Source organism: Ostrinia nubilalis, chromosome Z (assembly GCF_963855985.1).
Source record: "Ostrinia nubilalis chromosome Z, ilOstNubi1.1, whole genome shotgun sequence".
Lineage (NCBI taxonomy): Eukaryota > Metazoa > Arthropoda > Insecta > Lepidoptera > Crambidae > Ostrinia > Ostrinia nubilalis.
In genome coordinates this window covers 8353526-8380308 of record NC_087119.1, presented here as the reverse complement: position 1 = coordinate 8380308, position 26783 = coordinate 8353526, and the positions used below count along the sequence as shown (strand labels likewise).

The 26783-nt window shown below is 37.1% G+C and overlaps 2 protein-coding genes across 4 annotated transcripts in view; one reads left to right on the top strand and one right to left on the bottom strand.

The window, feature by feature from the left end:
• Positions 1 to 26783, top strand: part of LOC135086868 (uncharacterized) — a 51174-nt gene that overhangs the window by 19688 nt on the left and 4703 nt on the right. Inside the window, exons 5-7 of the mRNA XM_063981694.1 lie at positions 15026 to 15160; positions 21320 to 21484; positions 24232 to 24406. Of these exons, the coding sequence (XP_063837764.1) occupies positions 15026 to 15160; positions 21320 to 21484; positions 24232 to 24406 (475 nt within the window). The remainder of the gene's footprint in view (positions 1 to 15025; positions 15161 to 21319; positions 21485 to 24231; positions 24407 to 26783) is intronic.
• On the bottom strand, positions 169 to 14657 carry LOC135086878 (uncharacterized). Of its 3 annotated transcripts, none has more exons than XM_063981710.1 (4): positions 14632 to 14657; positions 5758 to 5905; positions 1607 to 1747; positions 169 to 463 (listed from the first exon to the last, which is right to left on the bottom strand). In XM_063981710.1, exons 2-4 carry the CDS (start codon positions 5892 to 5894, stop codon positions 343 to 345), a joined length of 399 nt encoding a protein of 132 aa, XP_063837780.1. In that variant the 5' UTR covers positions 5895 to 5905; positions 14632 to 14657; the 3' UTR covers positions 169 to 342. The 3 variants fall into 3 exon arrangements, with proteins under 3 accessions (XP_063837780.1, XP_063837779.1, XP_063837777.1); XM_063981709.1 differs by lacking the exon at positions 14632 to 14657 and adding an exon at positions 13261 to 13350; XM_063981707.1 differs by lacking the exon at positions 14632 to 14657 and adding an exon at positions 13382 to 13466 and having other exon boundaries at positions 170 to 463.

Below are 26783 nucleotides of genomic sequence, written 5' to 3'. Positions count from 1 at the left end.
AATTACGATGTAATATTGCACATCAAACAATAGCTTTTACATTTATAAAATGTGAAACCGAGTAATTTATTATAAAAAATGTATAGTTAATTCAATTTCGTTGCATTACGAGTTTTTGTACCTACTGTTATGCCAAGAAGCATTAATAATAATTGGTCCTGTCTGAGATGATTTACCTGCCTCAAGCAGCCATCTAATGCAAAAACTCATTAACAAGAACATTATTAATGGACTTATAATATATTTTTATGGTACCCACTAATTTATCAATGTTTAAATCATAATTATTATCCATTTACACGAAGATCTTCGATTCAAATCGCTTGCATATCTCGATTAAAATCACTCTACAGCCTTCAATGATTGCCCTGGACTAAGGTAGTCCTTATCATCCCAGGCATCAGGTAGTCGCCTGGGTATTTTCGAAAGCCATGATGTATAAATTTCCAACTGGCAATCTGGCCTGGAAAATAAAATATTTTCAGGTAAAAGTAGAGCCGTTTCCGTTATCTGTAATATCCTGTGCTCAATTTTAACAGCTAAAGTCAAAGACATCTGGGTCATGTTTTCAAGACGACGAGTTTTTAATCTCGTCCTTTCAGGTGAACTGGAGCTTTACTCTTGGCGAGCATTCATGGGAGCATCTTTTAAAGTTGCCCAGTGGCCAAACATACAACGCTCGGTTCCGTAAATTCCGAAACGGAAAACATCTACACGATGTTTCGTCTAAAGTTTTGTAGTCTGTCAGTTTTTTCACTTAGCGTCAAAGACAAGCCATTGGAAAAATGCAAATGAAAAAGAATATTGGATCATCATTTAAGTCGATGAACAGAGTACAGTGATCTCTACATTAAAAAAAATCGCATATACCCTACCCACCTGACGAGTTTTTTCTTTTCTTATCCACAACGAGGAAGCTCTTGGCCTGTATCTCACCTGATGGTAAGTAATGATCAGGCCAAAGGTGGAAGCGAGCTTCTTCGGAATCCTGAACCACGGAAGTAGTAAGTACGGCCACAGAATAATAATAAGTACTACGTACAGAAGTTTTACTTCGCGAAGGTATTTAAAAAAATTGTATGCTCAATGTCATTAACAATTATGGTGTAATTTAGCCTGTCTCAAGAGTCAAGCACCATTTTGTTGACAAACGTCAGTGATCGGCACTGCGCCGAATAGGGCTGACTTCGGTAAAATGATGTGACGTGAGGTGCCAAACTGCGGAAAATGGCGGAGGAAATACATGATTTAGCATGAATTATCATGAAAAATATTAACTACTTATTTACCTCTCAGTGTCTTGAGGCAACTTGAAAAAGTACATTCTGTGTTTTTATTATTATTTAGGCAGTTAAATACTGCACAGTATTTAGTACACCATTTTCTTTATTTTCTTCCATCATACACAAGAATACGCGTGCGTGAGTCAATGTTCGCTCGTAATATGTGAGGCCTTGTCGAATAGTATTCTGTAGGTGGGCCATCGTGCGTGTTTTGTTTTCGATGTAAACTCGCGGAGATGAACAGGCCTGGTACGGCCAATTATTCAATTGTTCTGAAGAGGGATTATATAAATAGAAATGCAGGCAATAAATAGATCACTAACTTCGAAGCCAGCCATCCTATAAAGCCAGTTGACGTGACTGGCACCGGCTTCAGAGACTTGACCAGTTCTGTTTTGGTGAACACCTGATGTAGAGCTGACGCGGCTTCCTGACGAATTTTGTCGGACTCTTCTAGTGCTTTTCTGTAAGAAAAGTTATTAAAATGTAGGTAAACGCCTTTTTCAATTTTATTATTAGGTATTTCGACTAGGTATTATACATAGATAAGTTTTTAAAAAAAATAAAACCGACTTTAAATGCGTGAACACAAATAATACCTATTCAACAAAAAAATAATCGTTCAAATTGGTTCTTAATCGGCGGAGATATTGCGTATAAAAAAGTTCATCCCCAATTTTCCACCCTTGGGGGTGAAATATTTTCTTCAAATTCGCATGAAACCACCCTTTTGATAATACCTATTCAACAAAAAAATAATCGTTCAAATTGGTTTATAATCGGCGGAGATATTGCGTATAAAAAAGTTCCTCCCCAATTTTCCACCCTTGGGGGTTGTTGAAGTCGGTTAAAAATGTGATCGATTCGTCATTCCGATGTCTACTCCGATGTGAATCGTAATCATAAAAAAACTTAAACAAATTATTTTAACTGAAACTCGTTTATTCACAGCGAAATTAATACACATTTTAAAAGAAATTCAAAAAGCAATATAATAAGCTAAAACTTTATACGTTACACGAAACATTTTCAGAAATACAACGATAAAAACTCGAAGCTCAATAATTATTTAATATTTTGTTTCTGTACTTAAGTCTTATTGAACGATAAGTAATCATCGAAGGTATACCGAAATGAGAGCACCCAACAAGAGGCTTAGTGCCGCCTCCTATTCGAATTAAAAATACACAGCTCAGTAAATAATAAACAGAGGTCATTGAATTCCAACGGATTTTCAACGAAGAATAGGCAATGTCGTTATTACTAAAACCTTTTGGCGTAAACTTGGACATTAGAAAGTTCGATTTGAATTGTTATTTGTATCGATCTGTGAGCTGTCGATTTTGTATGGCGATTTCAGCGGTCAAAGGCGTTATTCGTGAACAAGCAAAGATCGTGACATTGGTTTCGCGTGATAGACTTGATGTGCGTGGCGTCCGCGCACTTTGATCTATAAATAAGTGATGCCCGATACGCAGTTAAATAGATTTTACGGTAATACAGATTATGATAACATCGATAACGTGATTTAACAGAGTATGAAAATAAAAATTACTTATTAAACAACTTACAGACTGGATTTGCTAACTCATTCAAAGCTTTTTTCTCGTAAAAAGATAATCATACGCAGCAGATCATTGGAATTATAGATATCTATGGAAGGATACGGATTCTAATTAATTTCTTATTAATTTCTCCCTTTTTATCGATAATTAGATAACAATTAACGATTCAATTTAAATAAATAAATAATTCTCCTTCCCCTTCTTTGTCACTATCTACGCATAGGCTGTCACTGAAAGATAAAAAAATCTGACCCAGTTGAAAAGTTCTGAAAGCTTTCGTTATTCTTTTTCCTAGACGGTAGAGCATAACCAGTTTATCGATAAAACGAATTACACGACGGGCATCCCTATATCGATGCAGCAGCGCGGGAGCTGCTGCGCACCAATCGACTGCAGATTACTTTATCGCCGTTTTATTGGTTTACTGCTGACGCCGTTAATTGTTCAAAAGCTAATTCGACTCTATATTTTTTCTTCATTTCCTTTCCATTCTCATAGCTGTTCGTTACGGGTAACTTTCCTATCTGTAGACCGCTATATTGTTCAAATTCACGTTTTTATAGAATCTGAGGTAAACAGGCATTTAGGTCACCTGATAGTGAGCGATACTTGTTGTTATATTTCCTGCAACTGCTTATTTATTGTGTGTAGGGTACAATTTAATAGTACTTCATATCTATTTTTCATTTATGCCCACAAGTTGGTGCTAATTTTATGATAGGAAGCTAAAATGTATGTTTTTCTGATCTACGAGTATGTAACGGAAAACAAATAAATGTATAAATTATATGAACGAATGCATATAGGGTTCTTATCTATACATATAAATAAAAATGAATTGATGTTCGTTAGTCTGATTAAAACTCGAGAACGGCTAGGCCGATTGAGCTGATTTTGGTTGTAAAATGTTTGTCGTAGTCCAGGGTAGGTCTAAACGGTGAGCAAATACGCGCGCGATATTATTTTTCTGTGACAGACAAAATTCCACGCGGGCGAAGCCGCGGGCGGAAAGCTAGTAGGCAATAATATTTTCCTGACAAACGGTGTTTTCTTGATGAAAATAAGAAGTTTTAATTTTATGGCACTTCTATCTACTATCCACCTCAAAATTAGACTACGTCCCTAAACTGATTTCTGCATCTAAAACATAAAACAACAAATATCGGAGTGACAAAAGCGGCAGCTTAAGCTAATAAAAGAAAAAACTTGTACAAGGAGCTGCCATTTGACATTGGCAATTTTGCGCCTTAATTTATTTATTGTCATACAAAAACACCAACAAAGAATTCCTGACAAAACTGCGAAGCGCATACGACAAAAAGCATTTCTATTTTTTATCTAATAACTCGCCGGTTATAATCTTCGAGGCCGTGCGAGCTAGCACGTCAAAGCCGATTTAGCGAACTAATAGAATTTCATTTTCCTCTTTTAATACTGTTTAGATGTCCGCGGGCACATAATAGCAGAGAAGGGGCATTAAAATTTATTATTATTTTATGCTTTACCTAGTTTCACGGTATTGCTCCATGAATTTAATACATTAATGGGGAAACCGCGGTCAACAGGACTCTACATTTCTATGCATTTTGCCGTTCAATTATTCGCTGTAGTTAATTATTATTTGAAAGAACCAGTTCGACCAAAAATTGAGCAAGACAACATAATGATCATAGAAAAAATAAGAAATGATGGTGAAACAAGTGACAAAATAAAAAACAAGTGACTAACGGAAAAACATCACCAGTCCGTTATGTAATCGGATGACCGTGAAAATTGTAATGGTCATACGAATGTAGCCTTTTGTATCCATAATGGAAAAGTAGGTAAGGTTTCTCCTGAATGTTGACTGCTTAGATCAGTCCCTGGTACCATCAATTAGCACAATACATGATCTATTGCGTCGTGCCCCAATTCTGGAAACAATTGAACGGACTCGCCTTAACCCAATTAAAGCAAGTGGTTATAGATTGTATTGATTGGGGCATGGAGTTTTTCCGTACTAAAATGGGAACCGATAAAAGCTGTAACAAAAACCCTACACAAACAGCACGGTGGCACAAGTGCACAACTAATCAACTAAAAAAACGATGTTTTGACGCCAGCACATAAAAAAACTAACATCAGTTGATTCTATCTGATATGAGCTCGTCCAACAATCGCTTCAAAGTCAATTTTATTTTAAATTTATGTTGAAATGTAACTTTTAGAGCGTACCTATTTTTTTACAAACGCGCGCTACCCTGAAGTGAAATTGTACAAAATTTGCCATTTACAGCTTTATGAGTCAGCTTTGCTATAGAAAAATTATACTGTGAAGCGGAACTCAATCCATTTTAAATGCATTAATTTGCGTCCATGCGACGTTGATAGGATATTGGCAAAATATGAAGTTTAATTATTGATGCTGCTATTAATAGCGTTATCCATTTTCATGTGGTTGGCAGTCTTGATTTTCTACTCTAATGTCGATCAGATAAGTTTTTTTTATACGTATTGATTGAAATTGTTTCACAGTAATTGCTTCTTTATCATTCTACTCTAGTAACTAACCAAACTGGGAATAAATACACACTGTTATTGACCCTGTTGAAACCAGAAGCTCCGAGTCTAATTGCCTATTGCAGAACGAAGCTTAAAACTTAATTTAATTAAAATCAAACAAGCTTTTGATTGAATCTCAATATTTAGACCAATCACAGAATTCATGACTAAGATTTACTTAACCGAGGTTTGAGTGTTGTTTTGCAATACGAAGACCCATAATGTGATGCAAATAAACGTAACTATTCCCACCTTTCGTTCCAGCCGCTGCAACTCCTGTGTAGCCAGGATCAACAGCTTCGTTTTCGTTGCGTGTCCAATGATAGTTTAACTTTCCCCCACAAATTAAGTTTGAAATAAATACTGACTTCCTCTCGTCCAGTAGCCAGCTCCACCGCTCGAACCACTGCTTGCGGCAGATGTCCACCTTCTTCCACTGGGCTCGCATTTGGAACGCCTCCGTGTTGGGGTCGAACTTGGGGTTGAACTCTTTTGGGGTTGCCATTATTGATGTATCTATTAATCAAGAGACAAAGAAAATAACAAACTGTCAATTGTTTCTTTTAAACGCTCATCTTGCGTATGCGCATTACTAAGATATAGGATCTATAAGGTGCAAAAAACCCCCTGTATTTTTATGGGGCCAAGTCATATACATATAGCTAAATTTTTTTATTAGGTACTTCCCCGTAAAGCTGATTGATACTAGTATAGAAAAGTGGATAAAATATATTATATTATGATTCAAATATCATTTGTTGAAATTACTGAGCCTTTCTAAATGTACTTCTGGCATGAACTCTCATGCTCTCGCACTAACATTTTCCTGATGCGGGTTTGTTTGCGTTGTTGCGAGGGATATCAATCTGCGGCATCTACATACGGACACACATCGGGCAAAGGATTCAGGACCTTAACGTTAGATCAGATGTCAACATGTACAATATGGCTTAACAGATGAGGGTAAAGTAGGTTGGTGATGTTACTAAAAATGTTAAGGTACTATGCGTCTAGCACACCAGTGCCCCTTGTAGCTTAAAAATACCCTACCTGAAACTTTTTTCAAGTAAATATGCATCATCATGCTGCATAGGACCATTGAAAAAAAAATATCGCGAGCCCATAACTAATCAAGCGATTCAGTAGGTAGGTAAACCAAAAATAAAAACAGGAAGGAAAAATAAGAAGGAAAACCCAGGAAAATCTCAGTCAATCTCGTGATATCTTAAAACATTTATTTGTATCTAATTTTCCTACCGGACTTGTTATGTTGGTGTTTATAGCATTAATTATACATAAATTGGTGTTTATTGAACTAAATACATATGATAAATAACTAAAGCAAAGCAAGCACTCAATTGCTTAGGAAATATTGCGGTCATTCATCATGAAAGTTAAACACGCGTAGTTAACTAGAATTTTCTTAACAAAGCCGCTTTATACAACAAAGAGTTTCCTATTACCAGCTAGAGTGGGTGGTGGAAACGACGGCGTCTGAATTAGGGTTGCCAGGTGTCCGACTTTAGCCGGACATTTTGACTTTTTAAGAACGTGCCCAGCCAAATATTTTCTTGTCCAGGCGGTCCATGTTTTGTTAGGCTTTTATGTGACTGCCGTGCCAGTCACTTGCCATGACGCGATTTTTTTATTTTGAAATATTTTTCCGGTTTTAGAACATAATTCGGGATTTAAAAAGCTATGATTAGGTATTAAAAAGGTCTATAGGTAAGTACAGGGGTTTTTATGGTAAAATGACAGGCCGAATTAAGCAACGAGTGCGGCTTTTGTGTTTTTGGACGTGGCAACCCTAGTCTGAATGGTTCTCGCCGTGAAAGAGAGATGGGCTCTTGTTTCTGTTACTTCTAGCAATTTTATTCGCAAGAAAAGCTGTCATTTACACAATATCCGCTTCTTCTTAGAAGACAGTTAATTAGTTATATTGATCAATACAGGATGTACGTCCACGTGTTGGAATAAAATATAGACAGATACAGATAACATAGAACTATCCTCTACAAAGATTAACCAAAACCAAAAGAATACATTTTTAAAACTCTCTGGAAGATTAAGATTAGTACTTACCTAAACAATTTCCTTCGACTAAATAGCTATTTATGTATTTTCTTGTGTATATTTGTGTTATATAATTTATTCATTCAATATTGGAATGTTTATTATACATCTTCTGAATAATAATTTCGCAGACTTATTGTAGTGGCGAGAGTTGCTTATGTGCATATTCAGGTGAAATGAATGCACTGAGTGCAGAGATTTTACTAGAATAAACTGAATATGTATCTATCATTGTAGAAGTGTCGTATGGGCTGTTATGTATACAGAAGCTTCTATTTATTCCTGATGTCAGAATTTATGAGACACCACTTCAGGTAGGCAAATAAAGTCTAAACAATTTGTGTCCTGCGGTGCACGCAATCATCTATTGGAAAATTTGATTGAATCAAGAAAAACAAAAATCTGTTTTCCCTACAAAATACATTTGTTTAGAGAATAGGCATTATTAGTAATTTGTTAAGAAGAGTTGGCTACATAAAGTCCAGCGGAGGATTAAACTAACGACCCTCGAATCGACAGACCGACACTTTCACTGTTCAGCTAATGGTAGTCTTTCTACTTATCTAGTCATGTAGCGACAACATCAGTTTTGGATATGAATCAATTAATTACGCACCGCTAGTACTTAGCCATAGTGCATCATTCATTAGCCTAATAGATGGCCAAATTACATAATTCCTGATCAAGTGGCCATATCACGAGAGCCAATAGAATCAATTTTGAGCCAGTTGATGGTGAGGCCTAGGACCGTAATCATATTAGCGTAAACCTATTACGCTGCAGTGGAGCTAGGCGCTGAATAGTGCACTCTCACGAACCTTTTGAAACAAGACACCATCTTAAAGTGAAGGTACTTGTAACAATATCCTGCTCCAGTTTTAATTCTAGGATAAAGGCACAGACTTCATTACTTGTTCTTGGATTTGTCCTTTTCTTGGGACAGGATGACTTTATCGAGAAGTTTTTGGGAAACTTTCTGACAAACGGGAAAAAACACATCTTACAGACACGTGAGTTTTTGATAATAATGATAATGTAGGTTATACATATTATTACTTAACTATAGGTTATTTCAAAGGGACATTCTCAAAAGAGATACCGAGTCCCGTATTACCATTACTTTTAAGCCATATACGTGGGACACTATTTAAGTTGTGAGCCTAACTATGAAAACAAAGTAGTTTATTATTAAAATGGTATTGATTGCGTTTATTGGTATTGTCTTTCATGATTTATGTACTTTATAATGTGTCCGAAACACTTTTCATAGCATTTTTTCCACTCGGCTTGAGGCACCTCCAAAGCATGGTTTTTGACCGCACCGACAGTTGCTTCTGGCTACATAAATCGCTGTTCACGCATTTAATTTTAATATATGGGTACCAAAAGAAATGTTTAGATTCCAAGCAAGAATTTTGTAGCGTTGGACCGGTTTATTTTTATATTTTGAGTGTTCAAATAGTCAGTTGTTTGACGAGACGTGTAAAAGCTCACATTTTCGTCACGAATGGCGATTCGACTATGCTGGTCAATTTCCCTTATTAAACTGAAGACTTTTGGAAAAAAAGTGGCTGTTTACTATTAAGAATTAACCATTCTAAATTTCTCTAGTGACGTTTCTATCATATAATCGGATATTTCGGAAAAATAGGCGACCGTAAGTTTTAGTGTTCCGAGCGCATGGGACTTTTGTTGGAATTGGTTCATCTTAAAACACCTCCATAGTCGATAGCTGTTTATTTTCAGGATCATTACGCATAGATCCTTAATTCGTCAATTGTCACAAATTTAAAAACGGCTTTTAAAGCTTGTTAAACGTGTTTATCAAACATTTCCAAGGACTAAACGACACAAGCGTCCTATTGAGCGTTTGAAAAATTTTGTGACATCCAGCGAGAAAAAAACGTATTATGACCATAATATGGTCATACAATATTTTATTACTGCAAGTGGAATTAATGCCTAGGATTATCTCAATCCTACGATATATCACATGACGAGGTTTCTCTTCCATTTTTCTGACAACATCAATGTTTTCCGCCACTATTAGTCATTTTGGAAGACTTTCGCAAAGTTCACTGGTGAGCCAATGACATACAATATTATACTTCTTAAACTAGCGTTTTACAATGGTAAAGGACAGATCTGTATCACCAAAAGTGAAATTTAGCTGACCGCTTCAGTTTTGTATTGATTAACCACGTCGAAAGTCATAATAAATCTTCGCGCGAAAATTTCCGCAAGTCAATTCCATGTTTTTGTAGTCAAGATAATTTTCAATTCAATGTTAATAATACAAAACGTGCTCAAATGATAAAAAGTTTTGAATAAGGTTGTAGTCAAAAATGTCAAACTTTTCATTAAAAGTATCAGATGTCGTCTAACAACACGTTATGTTGTCGAGGCTCACAACTTAAATAGTGCCCTAGTAACATTATGTTTGTACCTAATTAGGTATTCCATAGTAAATTATAGTTTGGTAACGAAGTAGGTGTAGCTAAAACAGTTTTTAGTGTATTTTTGCAATTTTAATGATTACCCGTAAACCCTAGACTGTAGTCACTAGGCAAGGTGTAAAGCTCCATCAAGATTAGTGCACACCCTTGTCACTGTAGAGTAATGTAGTGGTGCAGCCGTGCGTGTCGTGCTGAGGACCCCACGTAAGGCGGAGTTGCATGCAAGTTTAATAAATTCCAACGCACGTCACCGTCTAACGTCTGTCTTTTGCTGTGGGCTCTTTTACCCGGTGTTTTTGAGTTAAAAGTTCCCAGGAGTGTTACCTACTTGATTTTTTACCCGATTGTGCCAGAAGGGTTGTTTTTGCGAATTTTTATATATGCGCGATATCAGGTATAATGTAAATGGAGTTGGACAGCGTATTATTAGTGGGAAAGTTATAAAAAAATATCAGTGACATTTCATAACATGTTTTTGTCGCTACAGAAAGTTTTACACGAACTTATCTCGGAACTTCATGGTCGCGTCGCGCCCGTGACTTTTATCAATGATAAGAATTTCTTGTTGCAGTTTCAGGTATCATTGATTTTGGAGTCTGTAAACTGATTAAGCAAAAATAAACAATTCTCTTTTTAAATTCTAGAGCAAAATTAAAGAAAGGTATAAAAATATTGATTAAATATTTTACGGGAATAAAGTTGTTGGGAAGTGAGAAGTAAGACCACACTGAAATACCAATACGATTCAATAATTTAATTTATAAATGTAATTTTAAGACTCAATAACACATCTGCAATAGTTTACATAATAATAATAATATGTTATATATGTTACGGCTAAAGATAGGTGTGAACATAAACTTAAGATTAGCCGGCTAAACTTAAGTTTATCTTCGACGAGGTGTTAATGTTAGTTTCTTCTATCTCTAGCCGGCTAAACTTAAGTGTAACCGCAGGCCCTTGGCAAAAAATGAAGAAGGAAATGGAAAAGGAAACAACGTAATAATGTTTAGTATTTTGACACGAAAACTTTATTAAAAAATAATCACTTTCATTACACATACTTTTATGTACCTAAGTAGGTATTCAAAATTACAAATTACAATAACAAAATATTAATTACTTAAAATAATATCTACCTAATCATTAAAATAAAATAATAAGGAACCATTTTGGTCATTACAGAATCTTCTGTAGGTATTTAAAATTATAAAATGCGCGTTGTCTCCCCACCGCCCCCTCAAGCCCTCCGCCGGCCTGGCGCGCCCATCGAATACATTTTTAGCCGCTTCGTTTTGGCTAATGTGCACATTAGCCGGCTAAAGATGGAATATCACGACGCAAACTAACATGTTATCGAACTTTAGCCGCTTCTCGAAGATAAACTTAAGTTTAGCCGGCTAATCTTAAGTTTATGTTCATACCTATCTTTAGCCGTAACATATATATATATAGCGAATATCTATATATATAAAAGAAAGTCGTGTTAGTTACTCCACTTATAACTCAAGAACGGCTAAACCGATTTAGCTGAAAATTGTCAGGGAGGTAGTTTAGAGCCAGGAGAAGGACATAGGATACTTTTTATCCCGTTCGACAGCATTCCCGTGTGATTTGACATGAAACGTCAGTCACTATAACGTGGTATAACAAAAAAGAATCAGACTTGGAATAACAAACCACGCGGGCGAAGCCGCGGGCGGAAAGCTAGTAAGTAATATAGCAGAGAAGAAGTAAACGCTGTCTGGTAAAAGTAAAACTGCATAACCTATTCGCTAATTCCTAAATTCATAACATAAAAAGTGCAGTAGGTAAGTAATCATTAAGCGCATTGAAAATGCATTCGGTGGAAACTTACCAAGTCTTTGCCCGACTTTATAAGTAAACGTTCGCTATATTTCTCGGAATATAACGTTCAACACTCCATTACATTTTAAATCATGCTGTGTTGTCAAAAGCAACCGCCAAATAAAATCACAAATTGTATTTCTTGGAAACGTAAGCGTGATCTACAACACGGATGTTATGGATATCCGTAACCGAAACATTCGGATATTCGAAATAAAAAATAAATTCAAAGGTTTCGGATAGTTTCGGATGTAGGCAGAGTCAAACGAGTCCCTACGCTGATTTAATTATTGCATAAATGAGTTTTTTCCCTAAGATACAAGCTTTTTTGTGAGACTAAAAGAAGGTGACAGATGCCAAAGAAATCTCTTCTGTACCCATTCTATTCGTAAGGCATGAACTGTGTTGGACAACTATTGGAATTTGCATTCTATACTTAGCACAGATATCCGTAACCGTAACCGAAACCGGTATAATATTATTCCAATATCCGTAACCGTATCCATAACCGAAACTACATATCCATAACATCCCTATTACAAGAACCGTTCGCGAGTTTGGCTCAGTCGCCAGACCTAGTTTTTGTAGAGTCGCACTATGTAGCACAAAATGATAAGTGTACGCACCTACCCACTTTCGTAGCTGCAATTAAAATGTAGGTCAGTGCCCTGCCGGAGATTGTTATCATTAATGTCAATAGGTAGTGCTAACTTGAGATGAGCCTTATAAAGATAAATCTTTTCTATTTTAGTTACTAAAACTACGCAAATACAAAGTAAACAAATCTTTGTCTTATGCACGTGTTGTCTTAAGACAAGCGCTTTCAGCTTTACTCTTGAAGCGACTAGCTTAGCCCTCTTTAAGTGATACATTCTGTTTCAAAATTAACAGCTAAGGAAGATTGAATTGAATATTTTGCTCTACTTTTATTGGATTTTAGCACACTGTAAAGTTCACCATGTAGATTAACTGTTATGCAAGTGTTATAGCTAAAGTAGGCCAGATAGCAGCAAGAATGCTAAACAGATAGCTAGGAACGGATACGGAACTAACATTGGGTTAAAATTACGTGACCATAGACACAATAGGTCGATGTGAAAGTGCCAACGGCAATGGACATGGACGCAGCTCTATTAATTTAGAGCAGACAATAAATAAGGACTAGGTGTTTGTACCTGCATATTATTTTGATTATCAAAGAAAACAAAAGATAGATACCTTTAGTAGTAGATTCGATAGATGATGGATTTCGATATGAAAACTACGTCAATTTGAGGCCAGGCCAGGTAATATAAGGTAAGTAAGTAAGTAATTAATCGTCTTTGAAAAACATAATAATAAGTAGGTAGTACGTAGTACATACAACAAGGCTTCGTGTCCACTTTCCAAGAAATAGCTTCACTTCACATTACATAAATCGGAAATTGTCGTACGACGTCCAACTGTATAAATAATTCATTGAAGGATAATTTGCCGACGAAGGCTTCCACCTACCATCACTTAATTTCACGTAACTCTATTCTGCATGTAGGCAATGTAGGTTGCTGGAATTAACGTAAAGCTACATCGTCTGTAAATTACGATAATAAATATGAATGGAGAAGATCAAACTTACATTTTGTAAAAAATCTAAAATATTTATAGCTCCTCGCGCTCTTGTCACTTTTGTAATATTATGACACATACCGTCAATCATCTTTCAAAAAGATTAACAATTTTTTTTCTTATTTATGTAAACAAATAAGGATCCTTACAAATACGTTTTTTACTATTTCTATAACAATCTCCAGCACTCGTTAACATTTCTCATTTCAGTTCGATCTTACAAGGCTTTATTATTGAAAATTACGAGATAAAGCTCCGTATAAAGACAAAATGATTTTGTTCTACAAAAATAGTATTTAGCTCTAGGCAAGGGGAACCTTAACAATGTTAAGGTCAATCATAATGCAGCGGGGGACTACTCAAGTGTTCGGAGATTGACACAACATGGAGAGTAGGGAGAAAGCAGATGAAGGAAATTTGCTATTCAAGCTCAGAACATCGAGGCAAATTGGAGCGGACGTAGACTAATGGCCATGTCGGTTTGGAGGTGATTTACTTCTCGAACTCTGTCATCTTAATAAACACCATATCTACCTGTAAAGTCTACAGGTACAGTTTGTAACTAAAGTTAAAGTGCACGTGAATCGAAAGTTCGCAACCTTCGAGAAATGCACCATATCGCGCTTGAGTTAGGTATTCACGTAATGAATATGCAAGTTCAGTTGCAGAACTTTGAGCACTTTGGAAGCGCTAAGTACTTATGTGAGCCAGCCAAGTTCACGCAACTTTGACGTGAATGGCGTTGCGAAGGCACATGCCATTCATGCATTTTAAACAGTTCGAATATCCGAGTCACATAACGAAAGTTACATGAGATCGTTCAGCTGAATTTTAGGTCGAGGCTAGAATTGGTCTGTCTGAACAAACGCGTATAAAAGGCTTTGTAGGGCACGTCAACTGAATTTTTGGAGGTCGTCCAGGGCCACCGTGAACCAAATCATTAATCTGCCATCAGACGCGGCGCCCCGGCGGAAATCCATCATTGCATAATGTGTAGCCTAGCTAGCTACAGCATCCATTAATGCCGCGGTTACCTACACAGTAGGTATTGTGTGTTACGTAAAATTACTGATTGAAAACATGAACCAGCGACGGACGCTAATTGAAATTGTGGCTGCGTACCTACGTAAGCGGAGCTGTGATTCAGATGGCTATCGATCGGAGGAAAATAACAAAACAATTTCGCGCATACGAACACTAAGTATGTAAAGATTCTTAACAACGCGCAATTAGTGAAGACAAAACAAATAAAATACTTACACTATGTGTCACTTAAGTAGATAGCTACTTGTACTAGTAAATGAGTTGTTAATATGCAAATTGGGTGATAATAATACACAATGATATACCATATTATTATAATAACCGCGAATAATTTATTCATTTTTATCATCGTCATTTGTTCGAGGTCGCTAATGTCGCGACTTTCAATGTAGTGGGAAAAGTCAATACCTACTTCATATTAAGTATACACAGCCGCTATAAACTCGTGCAAGTTTTGTCACTATCCTTCGCAATCCGGTAGCGATATAAAAAGTTGCAGTTTAACAGCCACGTCCAATGATCTCACAGATAAGTGATGATTTCCCACGCGACTTTACGAGCAAAAAACAATTGTTGAATGCTTTCGTTCACGCTGCTTTGTTTTATACAGGGTGTCCTTTGGGAGCTCCAAGGGGTCGATGGTGGAGACCCTGATCTACGAGAGCCCGCTGCAGGAGGAGCCGGAGAGCAGCCCGCCGCCGAAGGTGCAGGAGACCAGCTTCCCCTACACGCCAGTGGAAGACGAGTACGTTGTATCCATTTCCTGAGTATGTTGATTTTCTTTAGAGCCGCGTTGGCGAATTATTTTTTATTTGCATGAGCCGGAGTGCCGATGCGGGCGGCGATATTCGAAATTCCGAGTGTCATGGATAAATTTTAAAATCGAATGATTAATAAATAGGCAATAGGATAATCATAAAATGATTGATTAGCATCCTCATGGAAATTGCGAGAATTTATGATGATTTTTTTTTTGCTTTCGACACTGAATGTAAGGAAAGAAAAACAGTATTTTTAAAACTAAAACATGTTGCATGCAACTTCTAAAAAAATTTTTATCGTAGCCACTGATATCGTTGTATGAATTTGGTTGGTAATTTTGGTCAAGGTGCAAAATAAATTCATAGTCGAGTCAAGAATAGGTAGTTAGGTACAATTAGGTTTACTAAGTAACGCGAGCAACAAATTTTAGGTAATTTATTGTCCTCAAAAATGTTGCTACTTAGCTAAGGGCGAGAAAGGGGAGTTAAAATTAAATTACTTAGTTTGGAAATCTGTCATTCGTCACCATCGGAACCTACGATGCTATTAGGCTACATTTTAAACAGAAAATAGACCTCAATTACGTATTCCTACTTAGTTTGCTTAAGTACCTACATAAAGTTTTCATTGTTCCTTAAAACCAGAATTAGGATGTTTCTGCTGTAGGTACTAACTACATTAAAGAAAATAATCCTGTTCTTTACACTCTGTTTAACGTTCATTGAGTTTGCAAGTGGTAACTGAAACACACATGGACACATAGGGGGAGCTAGATGCACACGACATTATGTTAGCAAGTAGGTAGGTACACCTAATGTATTATGTGCTGCAGTTAGTTTCATGGTCGGTCGTTGCGTAACAAGTTCATAGAATAGCGTGGATATAGACACAACTAGGTGAGTTCCTATCTGCCTTCCTCAATCAATATGGCATCGGGAGCATCCCCCTCGTTATTTCCTTGCGTCAGAGCGCACCTAATGGTCGCAAGTAGCTATTAGCTTTGTAGCTACAATCAGAACGAGTGTTTGACTCGAAGGGTGGTGAATAGTTGCTGTTCACACCAATATCATTTTTCATATCGGAGTTGTAAAGTTATGACTAGAATACATTTTGGTAAGTAGGAAACTAATTAACTATTTACGGACTAGGTAGGTACCCGTTATTTTTTATTTGCTGGTCTATTTTAGATTATGTTGGTGTAATAGTAATAAAGTATAAACTCTACCGATTTATTTATATACCGCATTACTTTAATTTTGTTGTGACAAAAAGAAATGTAGAGCGTTCCTTCTAAATTAGGTCATCGCAGATTCGTAGAGGTATGGAAGTATAAACTGAATGAAAAGGATTTTTTAATTGGTTAATATACTTTATCAAAAGTACCTTATCAAATTAAATCATTTCAAAAAATGTACCTAATACGACCGAATATATTTTTGATGCGTGACCCTAATCGAACCCGCTAACTATCGCGAATAGGTACGTAAGACGTGCTATGCTACTCCATCGAGTTAAAAATTTATGTTAGCTTTGAGATTCTGTAACTTTTTGCTGACTGATAAATAGTTAGAATTATAAAAGTTAAGTAGGCTTAAAGTTCACTTTTATGGCTTTAATTTAACAATATTTTTTAAAATATTTCGTCAAATTCAATGTTATGTTGCTAATAAATCGAAATATCTTACGAATAGGTGTTATTGTGGATGTAATTACATTAACGTAAACAATAAAATATGTATCACCCATCCACAAAATCAGAAAATGAAAACGACAGAAACCATTCCTAATCCGACAACTGATATTCAACGTGGTGGCGCTGCTGTCGCTCCGTCGCGTTATAAATACCGTTATCGCTAACTTCACTCCCTAGTTCTCAAAGACGCAATAGTGATGTTTTGTCTAATTAACACGAAAAAGTGGGACAGTGGATTTCCATTTAAATAAGTTTTAGTGCACCCAGAAAGTACTATTTTTAATGGGGATGTTGCCTGGGTCAAAAAGCAAGAGTTTTAATTAGTCCGTCAGTTAACTTATAAAAAAATACTCTACACGTATTTTTCACTTTTTCAAACTAATGAAAATTTAAAGAGATAAAGCGCCCCAAAGTTCATAAGAAGAAGCCCGTGACGTCAACGCTTGCTTAAAAATGCCGCACGTTGTGACGTCGTGCGCAACTTCAACGCACCATAACTATGTAATTATTTGTTAGATTGACAAATAAAAATATATGTGTCCAATATTTTTTGATATTAAACATTACGGACTAAAAAAATTTTTTTAGGCAACTAGCCTATTGTCGGACTTAACGCCTTTCAGCTCTCTCTGCCACTGGTTGATTTCTAAGTTACAAAACGTAATCGTTACCAAAGAAGCTGTTACCTACTTTACATTAACAAAGAAAAGTAATGGTGAATTTACTGAAGAAAAAACAATTATTTACAAAATAAATTACACCAAGTGGTTGCCTGTCTCATTATTTGATTTAATCATTATTAATGGTAAATAACAATCAAGTAAACTAATTTTACACGTAATGACAATCAAGTCTCAGTTATCCAACATTTAAGTCCTGCAGAAACCTAATACCGATATTGTTCGTTACTGCATCACTAGGCGGGCGGGGCACAAAATAACGTTATCGTCGTAGCGGTTTCATTGCTTGCGTTTCGTCGCCGCTCTGCGTTCGCTCATTCGCCACGGGCCGCGCGCGACTTCCGAGACCAACTGAGATCGATGTATAGCTAGTGGGAAACACTGTTTGTGAAGCGTCGAATGAACCAAACCGTACGCAAATTGCGCCGAAACTAATAAGTTGTTAATCAAAGTGATAACCTGTGTTAAAAAGTGGAAATTTCACAACATCACAGTGTCGTTGATAGCTGTAATCAGTTATTAAATCGCAAGGTATGGTAATATAATAATCACGTCATACTTGTTACGATTATTAGCTAATTAAGTCCAATTTGAGTTGATGTATTAGATCGCGTTATATTATTTGTCAAACAATTTATTAAAATATTCTTTGGATGTGGGATTCGTCCTTAGCATTTGCGATTTGTGTGGGAATTCGGTCAACATGACGTCACTAGGACTGATTTATAAACATAAAACTTTTGGATCATCCAGCAGCCGGGAATACAAGGTCATTACTCGGCATTTATGTAGTAAACATGAATTGGCAAACGTTTTAAAAGCTCTATTTATAATGTCACTATCACTGTTTTGTTGTGGCAGCGGGGGACCCGCCCTGCCCGCGGAGGCCGCTCCGCGAACTTGCACTGCATTCCAATTAAATCATTAGCTCTATTGTCACACCTAACTCCACTAATTCCATATCAAACACAGTCTATGCTAATTATACCTTACTTCTGTTGTAACTCCACCCTTATCAAACTTATTATTATTTATTCACAATAAAAACAATTTTACTTTACACTGTTGTTCTGCTAATCTGCTATTGAATTTAAGTACATTCTGATAGATTGTCAAATGTTTTTAACTTTATTATTTTTATTACACTTTTTCTTTTGTTTTTACTTTGTTGTTTTAATAATTAACTAGAGGTACAGAAGAGATGTTCTTTTGTTATTAATTTGGTTTAAATGTTATATCATAATAGTGTAACTTGAATTCATAATATTGATTATTGCTTACATCCTCATCTAAGCGTTGTTATGTGAAGCACTTTTAATTTCTATTTTTCATTCTACACTCAAGCGAATATAATTGATTTATCAGAAATATAATTATTACAACAAGAATTATTAAGGATTAGGTAATCTACAGTGGTTTAATTTCGTCCTCTGTCTCATATGGACACACCATGTACACTCCAGAATTACATAACACAGTGATTGCATCATATGCATGCCTCAATAACCTAGATTCAACACGATGGATATATAAAATGTATGTAAATTCCATTAATTCAGGCACACATTTTCAAATGTGTTTTGCAAACTGATTTGAGCAGATAACTCAAATAATCTATGTAATTCATCTTGTCACAGTGTTATACACAAAAGAAAAAATACAAATCTGAAATAGGTACTAACAATTGAAGAATTAGGTGTTAATTTCCTTTATGTGCTTGTGGAAGCTCAAAGACGTCATGAAATAAGTAATCAGACCAAATCTGAGGTGGCCGATATGATACATGATAGAATTTCTTAAAAATACCCCTTGTGATAGGCTATAACTTAATAAAAAAATATGATATTTGTTTAATATTATAAGAATAATTCTATTAAGTAGCTTATTAAATAAAAAGCTATGCAACTAAACAGCTGTTAAAATTTAAATATACACCAATTTTAAGCTGTTCTTGGAAGTCAGCATCGGAGGTTTTTAAGAATCAAAAGCATTCTGATAATGACAACAATGATGAAATTATTAAATTCTTATTTTTTATTTTTAAGTTAAACATGCAAATTAGATAAAATTGATGAAACTATGGTAGAAGTCCTAGTCTTGTTGTGTGTTTTATCTTTACCAAAATCCATTTAAATGCAAAATCATCTCTTTAACATTTTCTGAAATAGCTGAATCAATATTGATTTGTTTGGATAGATTTGAACTTTGAAAACATAAGCAAGCCTTTTAAAAAAATAAGTAGATAGAAACAGGAAAAGGAAGTTTGTATGATGATATCATCCACCAATTTAAATAATATTAAAATTTATGTTTCTGCTCTGGTAATAAATCGAGTTTCCGAATAGTTACCGCATTTATGATACAAGATGCGTGATAGACACTGTGACAGATGGAACCGCACGCGCGTGAAGCCTCAGGCAGACAAGCTAATCTTTGAATCGCCCAAGAGATCTATTCGCCTTCTAACCAACATTTTTATTCTAGTCTCCAATAAAAGCGCTGTTGGTTTATCAAATTCTCTGTCATGTTGTTATATCCACTTTATTTGCTCAGTGTGTCTGTTAGGACGTGCTCGTGACCTTGAGGCTTGTCATTAAGCTGCACTGCGCGATATTTCTCTATTTTTGCCTGATTATGAATCATCTACCGCTAAAGGAGTAAATGTGGCGCTTACGTCAGATTTTTATTTTATTGTACTTGACGATTGGCGAAGAATACCAGACGTGCGTAGGAGTTGATGCGGTTTCAAGATCATACACTCAAAACATTACAAAATTACATGCTAATGTCCCAATTACAAAATGTGTCATGAACAATATTCCTTTTAAAAACAATCGAAGAGTTCAAGTGGAAACTTGCACTTACAAATTTTCCGTTTGAACAAATGAAATCAACAGTAATTGCATATGCTAACAAGTTATTTAAGATCGGAGCTAAACAGCGCGTGGGTGTTGAATATAGTCATCTACTAATAAAGAGGAGCCTTTGAATCACCTTCAGAATTAATGCATGCTCCTCTGCCGTGGCTTCGACGTTGACCATACGTACCTACCCAACTCATTTACACTAACATTGTCTGCTTATGTGTGCAAAAGCGAAATTATTACATAAGAGTAATACACATTACAGTTGATACAGACGCTGAATTGAAAGTGAATTTCTTACAGCAGCTACTAAACATACCTACCTACTCACCAATTCAAATGATTATGTTAACAGTTACACAGTATCGACGGCAAATTACCTACTCAAATCTACTTAAAAACATATTTTTTCTGGTCGAGTAAATAGGGCGTGTATAGGTATAGTCTACCATTCATAGTTTAGTAACGTATTGTCAGTTGTAATGCTGGTCTCTACAACCGCTTAATGGTAAAGTCATTATTTGCTCGCCGTTAGAATAATGTCCACAATTTGTGAACTATGCTTGTGCCGCGGCCCGCGATACCAAAAAGAGTTAAACGTCTCCGACATAAAAGTAAACCACAGTCAGGTTTTTGGCAAGGTGTTGCCGAATAATTACTGGTCTTATTGCATATTATCTCCGATACAATTTTTGCAATAAAACCAGTTTTCGCTTACGTATACCTATTCTGTTTATTTTTTTGCTTGTGGATTTGTTTTATTTTTTATTATGTTGATGTTCAGTTTTGCTTGGCGACTGTGACATTGCGGTTGCGACTGAGTTACGATTACTAGTATCACTGCTGTGTTGTAGACGTGTTTGTAGAATAGTGCTGTATTTTGAGAGTGTGGTGTTGATTTGCAGTTCGGAGAGGTCGAAGGTCCGCGTGTCGTTCTACCAAGGGGCGCGACCGCAGTGCGTGTCCCCGCCGCCGAATCAGCAGGATTCGCACGTGTTATACGCGGCCTTGCTGTCAGCAGCTGCCAACGTAGACATGACCGACCACGCTATGTACAACAGACAGATCAGGTAAGAACTCAGTCATATACTAACTTTAGAGGACATTGCAGTCATGGAGCAATCTTGTCTGGTAGGAAATATGATTAAATTCTAAGTGAACGTTGTCCTCATCGATCTGATTCAGCCATGTCAGATTCCTGTGGTTATTCACAAAGGAACCATCAAGGCTGTGAATTAAACAATGAGTAAAGAGGTTCAAGATAGCTCACGTCTAGAGATTGAACCCGAATGAAACATTTACATCTGATGGCATTAAGAAGTGAAATTCCCTGTCAGCTTCTGTATTCCAAAAATCATACAACTCAGCCTTCAAGACACGTGAATCTTCTTGTTCTTCTTGACAAGTATTCTACACCATAGATCGCATCTGCTGCACCTCTCGGCTCAAGAGAGATTGTTATCAAGACCATGCTCCTGCAATGTAATCCCATATTTTCTCCAAACAGATGGTTCACAAGCTCTGAAGCTATGCTCAATATGATGTAGAGTTGGAAGATCATGCTTGAAATGGTAGCAACTATGGCGCAATATGACCTGCTTCCAGCAATTTATTTTCCTCTATATTTTTATGGAGACCTTCAAACTTTTATATGCATAGTTTAAATAGCGGGACTCTATAAAAATAGATTCATCCGGTCATAAGAAATTAAAATCATTTCGTGTCGGTTCTAGCATTGAACTTGCAATGATTGCGTGATATATTATGTTGTATCGTGCAAACTCTGGTGGTTAGTGCTATGCGTGATGCGGCACCGTTCTAAACGTCCGCACTCATGCATGTGTTAATTGAGAGTAGTTTTCGTCATTCATTCCACGTGCTGCAAAAGTGGAAAGTTCGACACTCGGTGACGTTGATCCCAAGAGCTTTGATCTAACGGTAATAAATTCTGCAGTCTCGCATGATGCGCTTCACTGCACTCTCACAAATTGCATCCCAGTTTTCTCCCGTCCGACTACTGTACGTATTACCACAGTATTACGTAATAAATAAAATAAATACATGCATCTTTTTATCTGTTTGCTAAATCACTGTGTGTTGCATGCAATCTAGATAAGTCACTCATTGGCCGATAACGCTTTGCAACAAAAAAATATGGACTTGATAACATCTAAATCGAGCTGCGTCTACTCAGCAGTTTTATTACAGCTCTAATAGGCACATGTTTGAGAACATAACACTTTTTAGTATCAATACGCCTAGTCGCTAATATTGAAGTCTTTCTGTGATTATCTCGTGGTTAGTAGATCGTTATGTCATCGGCAAGTTGCAATATTCGTCACTTTATAGACGGCGTTGTTTATTTGCAGGCGCTCGGTATTTTTCCGAAAACACATTTTACAGATGTTGATGCCGATTGTGATGATTCCGTCATCTGTCTATATTACGGTATTCATGGTCAATATAATTATAACATAATTCTTCTGTTTCACAAAGAAAGATAATACATAATAGAAGTTAGCGATTTATCAGATAGTTTTCAGTGCAATGACCATTGACCTCAAAGATTAAGAATTATTTTTACATTGGACGTCTTAAGTTTTTGATGTATCAGTGAGGTCTATACTTCTATATTTTTTACGAGAAGAAAGTTTCAAAATAGTAAGAGTACCTAACATCGCAACGCAATTTAATTATCTACAAATGAAAAACAGCTTATATCTAGCTGTTTAGGGGATCTTATTTATCTTTGTTTTATTTAATAAACATAACTAAATACAATGCTATTTATTCTATTGTTTGAAGTAATGTGACTAGGTCGACTAAATATCATTAAAACACCTTCAGCGACGATATTGCCTTGGCTACGGTTTATGATCGGCTATAAAACCCGCCAAACGTACCTACACAGATCTACAATGTTCGTGGAACCTTGTTTAGGTCATACGTAGATTGTTGTGGGCATACAATGTCATCTCTTCCCATTTAAATTTCAATGTATGAAAAGCGTTGTGGGTGCGCTGCACGTTGATTAGGAACTATTTCGAGGTTCGGCGTAAAATCCGTATCATTTATCAGATTTAGATACCTACACAATATAAAGTAAGTAGCCAACATCTGAATACGATAAGTGACTGACGTCCACAGATAGGAATACATGCATTTCAAGTGGTTTCTCGTATTCAAATTCATGAAGGTCAAGCCTGGTTACCATCAGCTAGCACTTCTGTGTAAGTGAGCAGGAAAACGCGAGAAATAATTTTGCATTGGAAAGCATAATCTACTTTTCAATAAGAATCACAATATAACACGAGCCGGAAGATATTATTTCAAACCTACCTGACCCCCACTTGTTAACGCCTTTAGTTATTTCAATACTAATACGTGTTGTTAGTTATCTATCACATTTAAATTAAAAAATACGTAAAAACGCATCAAGAGGTGTTTAGACTTTCAAAAGCAAATTCCTTTATGAGAAAAACGCGCTTCAAATACAGCCTGTTCTACCGCCACTTCAGAAAACCATATTAGCTGCTACTAGAAATAAATTTTCCATCTCATTAAGCTACAAATATTGAGCTACTAGCGGCCGCCCGGCCCGCGACTTCGTACGTGTGAATCCCATTTAGGGGTGGAGTTTTGTAAAATCCGTTTTTAGTGAGGTTAATGAGTGAACCTACGTTCTAAAAGGTAAAATTTGATACTCCTAGCACTTGTAGTTTCTGAGATTTCGTGATGAGTGAGTGAGTCAGTCAGTCAATCAGTGACCTTTTGCTTTTATAAATATAGATTAGTGAGCGATTGATGTATTTTCCAGTACGGAGAGCGGATGGGACAATCCGTTCCGCCCAGACGGCGATCTCAGCCGCGAAGCCGACGAAATTGTGTCTCTGATCAAGGGCGGGAAGCCCATCACGCCCACGCCCACAGCTGCGCCGCAGCTACCCGTCTGCGAGGAGATGGAGGAGAAGACTCATGACAACAACGTCACCGTAAGTACCAACGTTGGAGCATCAAGTGTTACCAGTTGTAAAGTATAACCACGCTTCTTCTTCCTCGGTCCCTCACTGATGAGGATCGCGACCACAGATAGTGTTCCTCCACAGACTGCGGTCATAAGCTGTGAGGACCGCACGATGCAAGATGAGGGTTTTCGCGAATGAAAGATCCGCTAGATGGCGGGACGTGGATGTGGGGTCTGACTGCTGCGTGATTGGTGGATTTTGACATATCTGTCAATGTCATGTCAAAAATAACCAATCATGCAGCATTTGGACCTCGCGTCTACGTATTGCCATCTGGCGGATTTTTCATTCGCCAAATCCCTCATTGATGATATAACCACGCTGCTATATCATCAATTGAAGCTACCAACCAGCCACCGTTGATGCAATTGCTATCAAACACGGCAGCTCCTTCTCTGTGAGAAGACTCATGACAACAACGTCACCGTAAGTACCGACGTTGTAGCATCAAGTGATACCAGTTGTAGAGTATAACCACGCTGCTATATCATCAATTGAAGCTAGCAACCAGCCACCTTTGATGCAATTGCCATCAAACCCTGCAGCTCCTCTGTGAGAAGACTCATGACAACAACGTCACCGTAAGTACCAACGTTGTAGCATCAAGTGAGACCAGCTGTAGAGTAAGAACCACGCTGAAATATCATCAATTGAAGCTAGCAACCAACCATTGATGCAATTGCCATCAAACTCTGCAGCTCCTTCTCTGTGCGAATACTCATGACAACAACGTCACCGTAAGTACCAACGTTGTAGCATCAAGTGATACCAGCTGTAGAGTAAGAACCACGCTGAAATATCATCAATTGAAGCTAGCAACCAGGCACCATTGATGCAATTACCATCAAACTCTGCAGCTCCTTCTCTGTGAGAAGACTCATGACAACAACGTCACCGTAAGTACCAACGTTGTAGCATCAAGTGATAACAGTTGTAGAGTATAACCACGCTGAAATATCATCAATTGAAGCTAGCAACCAGCCACCATTGATGCAAATGCCATCAAACTCTGCAGCTCCTTCCCTGTGCGAAGACTCATGACAACAACGTCACCGTAAGTACCAACGTTGTAGCATCAAGTAATACCAGCTGTAGAGTAAGAACCACGCTGAAATATCATCAATTGAAGCTAGCAACCAGCAACTATTGATGCAATTGCCATCTTACACTGCAGTTCCTTCTCTGTGCGAAGACTCATGACAACAACGTCACCGTAAGTACCAACGTTGTAGCATCAAGTGATACCAGTTGTAGAGTAAGAACCACGCTGAAATATCATCAATTGAAGCTAGCAACCAGCCACCATTGATGCAATTGCCATCAAACTCTGCAGCTCCTTCTCTGTGAGAAGACTCATGACAACAACGTCACCGTAAGTACCAACGTTGTAGCATCAAGTGATACCAGTTGTAGAGTATAACCACGCTGCTATATCATCAATTGAAGCTAGCAACCAGCCACCTTTGATGCAATTGCCATCAAACCCTGCAGCTCCTCTGTGAGAAGACTCATGACAACAACGTCACCGTAAGTACCAACGTTGTAGCATCAAGTGAGACCAGCTGTAGAGTAAGAACCACGCTGAAATATCATCAATTGAAGCTAGCAACCAGCCACTATTGATGCAATTGCCATCAAACTCTGCAGCTCCTTCTCTGTGCGAAGACTCATGACAACAACGTCACCGTAAGTACCAACGTTGTAGCATCAAGTGAGACCAGCTGTAGAGTAAGAACCACGCTGAAATATCATCAATTGAAGCTAGCAACCAACCATTGATGCAATTGCCATCAAACTCTGCAGCTCCTTCTCTGTGCGAATACTCATGACAACAACGTCACCGTAAGTACCAACGTTGTAGCATCAAGTGATACCAGTTGTAGAGTATAACCACGCTGCTATATCATCAATTGAAGCTAGCAACCAGCCACCATTGATGCAATTGCCATCAAACTCTGCAGCTCCTTCTCTGAGTGGATTTGGAGGAGATTTACTATGCATATCACCGTAAGTGCAGCATGAGTCGCAGCAGCCTGTTAAAAGAATCATATTATAAAATGTAAGTTACTACTTAAATCATCAATTGAAGCAGATCCTAGACCGCCAGCAGCCTCCTTTGATACAAGTAGTACCACCAGACATTGCAGCTCCGTTTCTGAGAGAAGATGGAGATGGAGAAAGGCCATGATATCCACTGACGCTGTTAAGGACACCACCAGGAGTCGCAGCAGCCTGTCAAAAGAATCATAAAATGTAAGTTGCTTCATTATCTATTGAAGCAGTTTCACAGCAGCAGTCACCTTTGATACAATTACTATCAGACACTGCAGCAGCTTCTATTTCA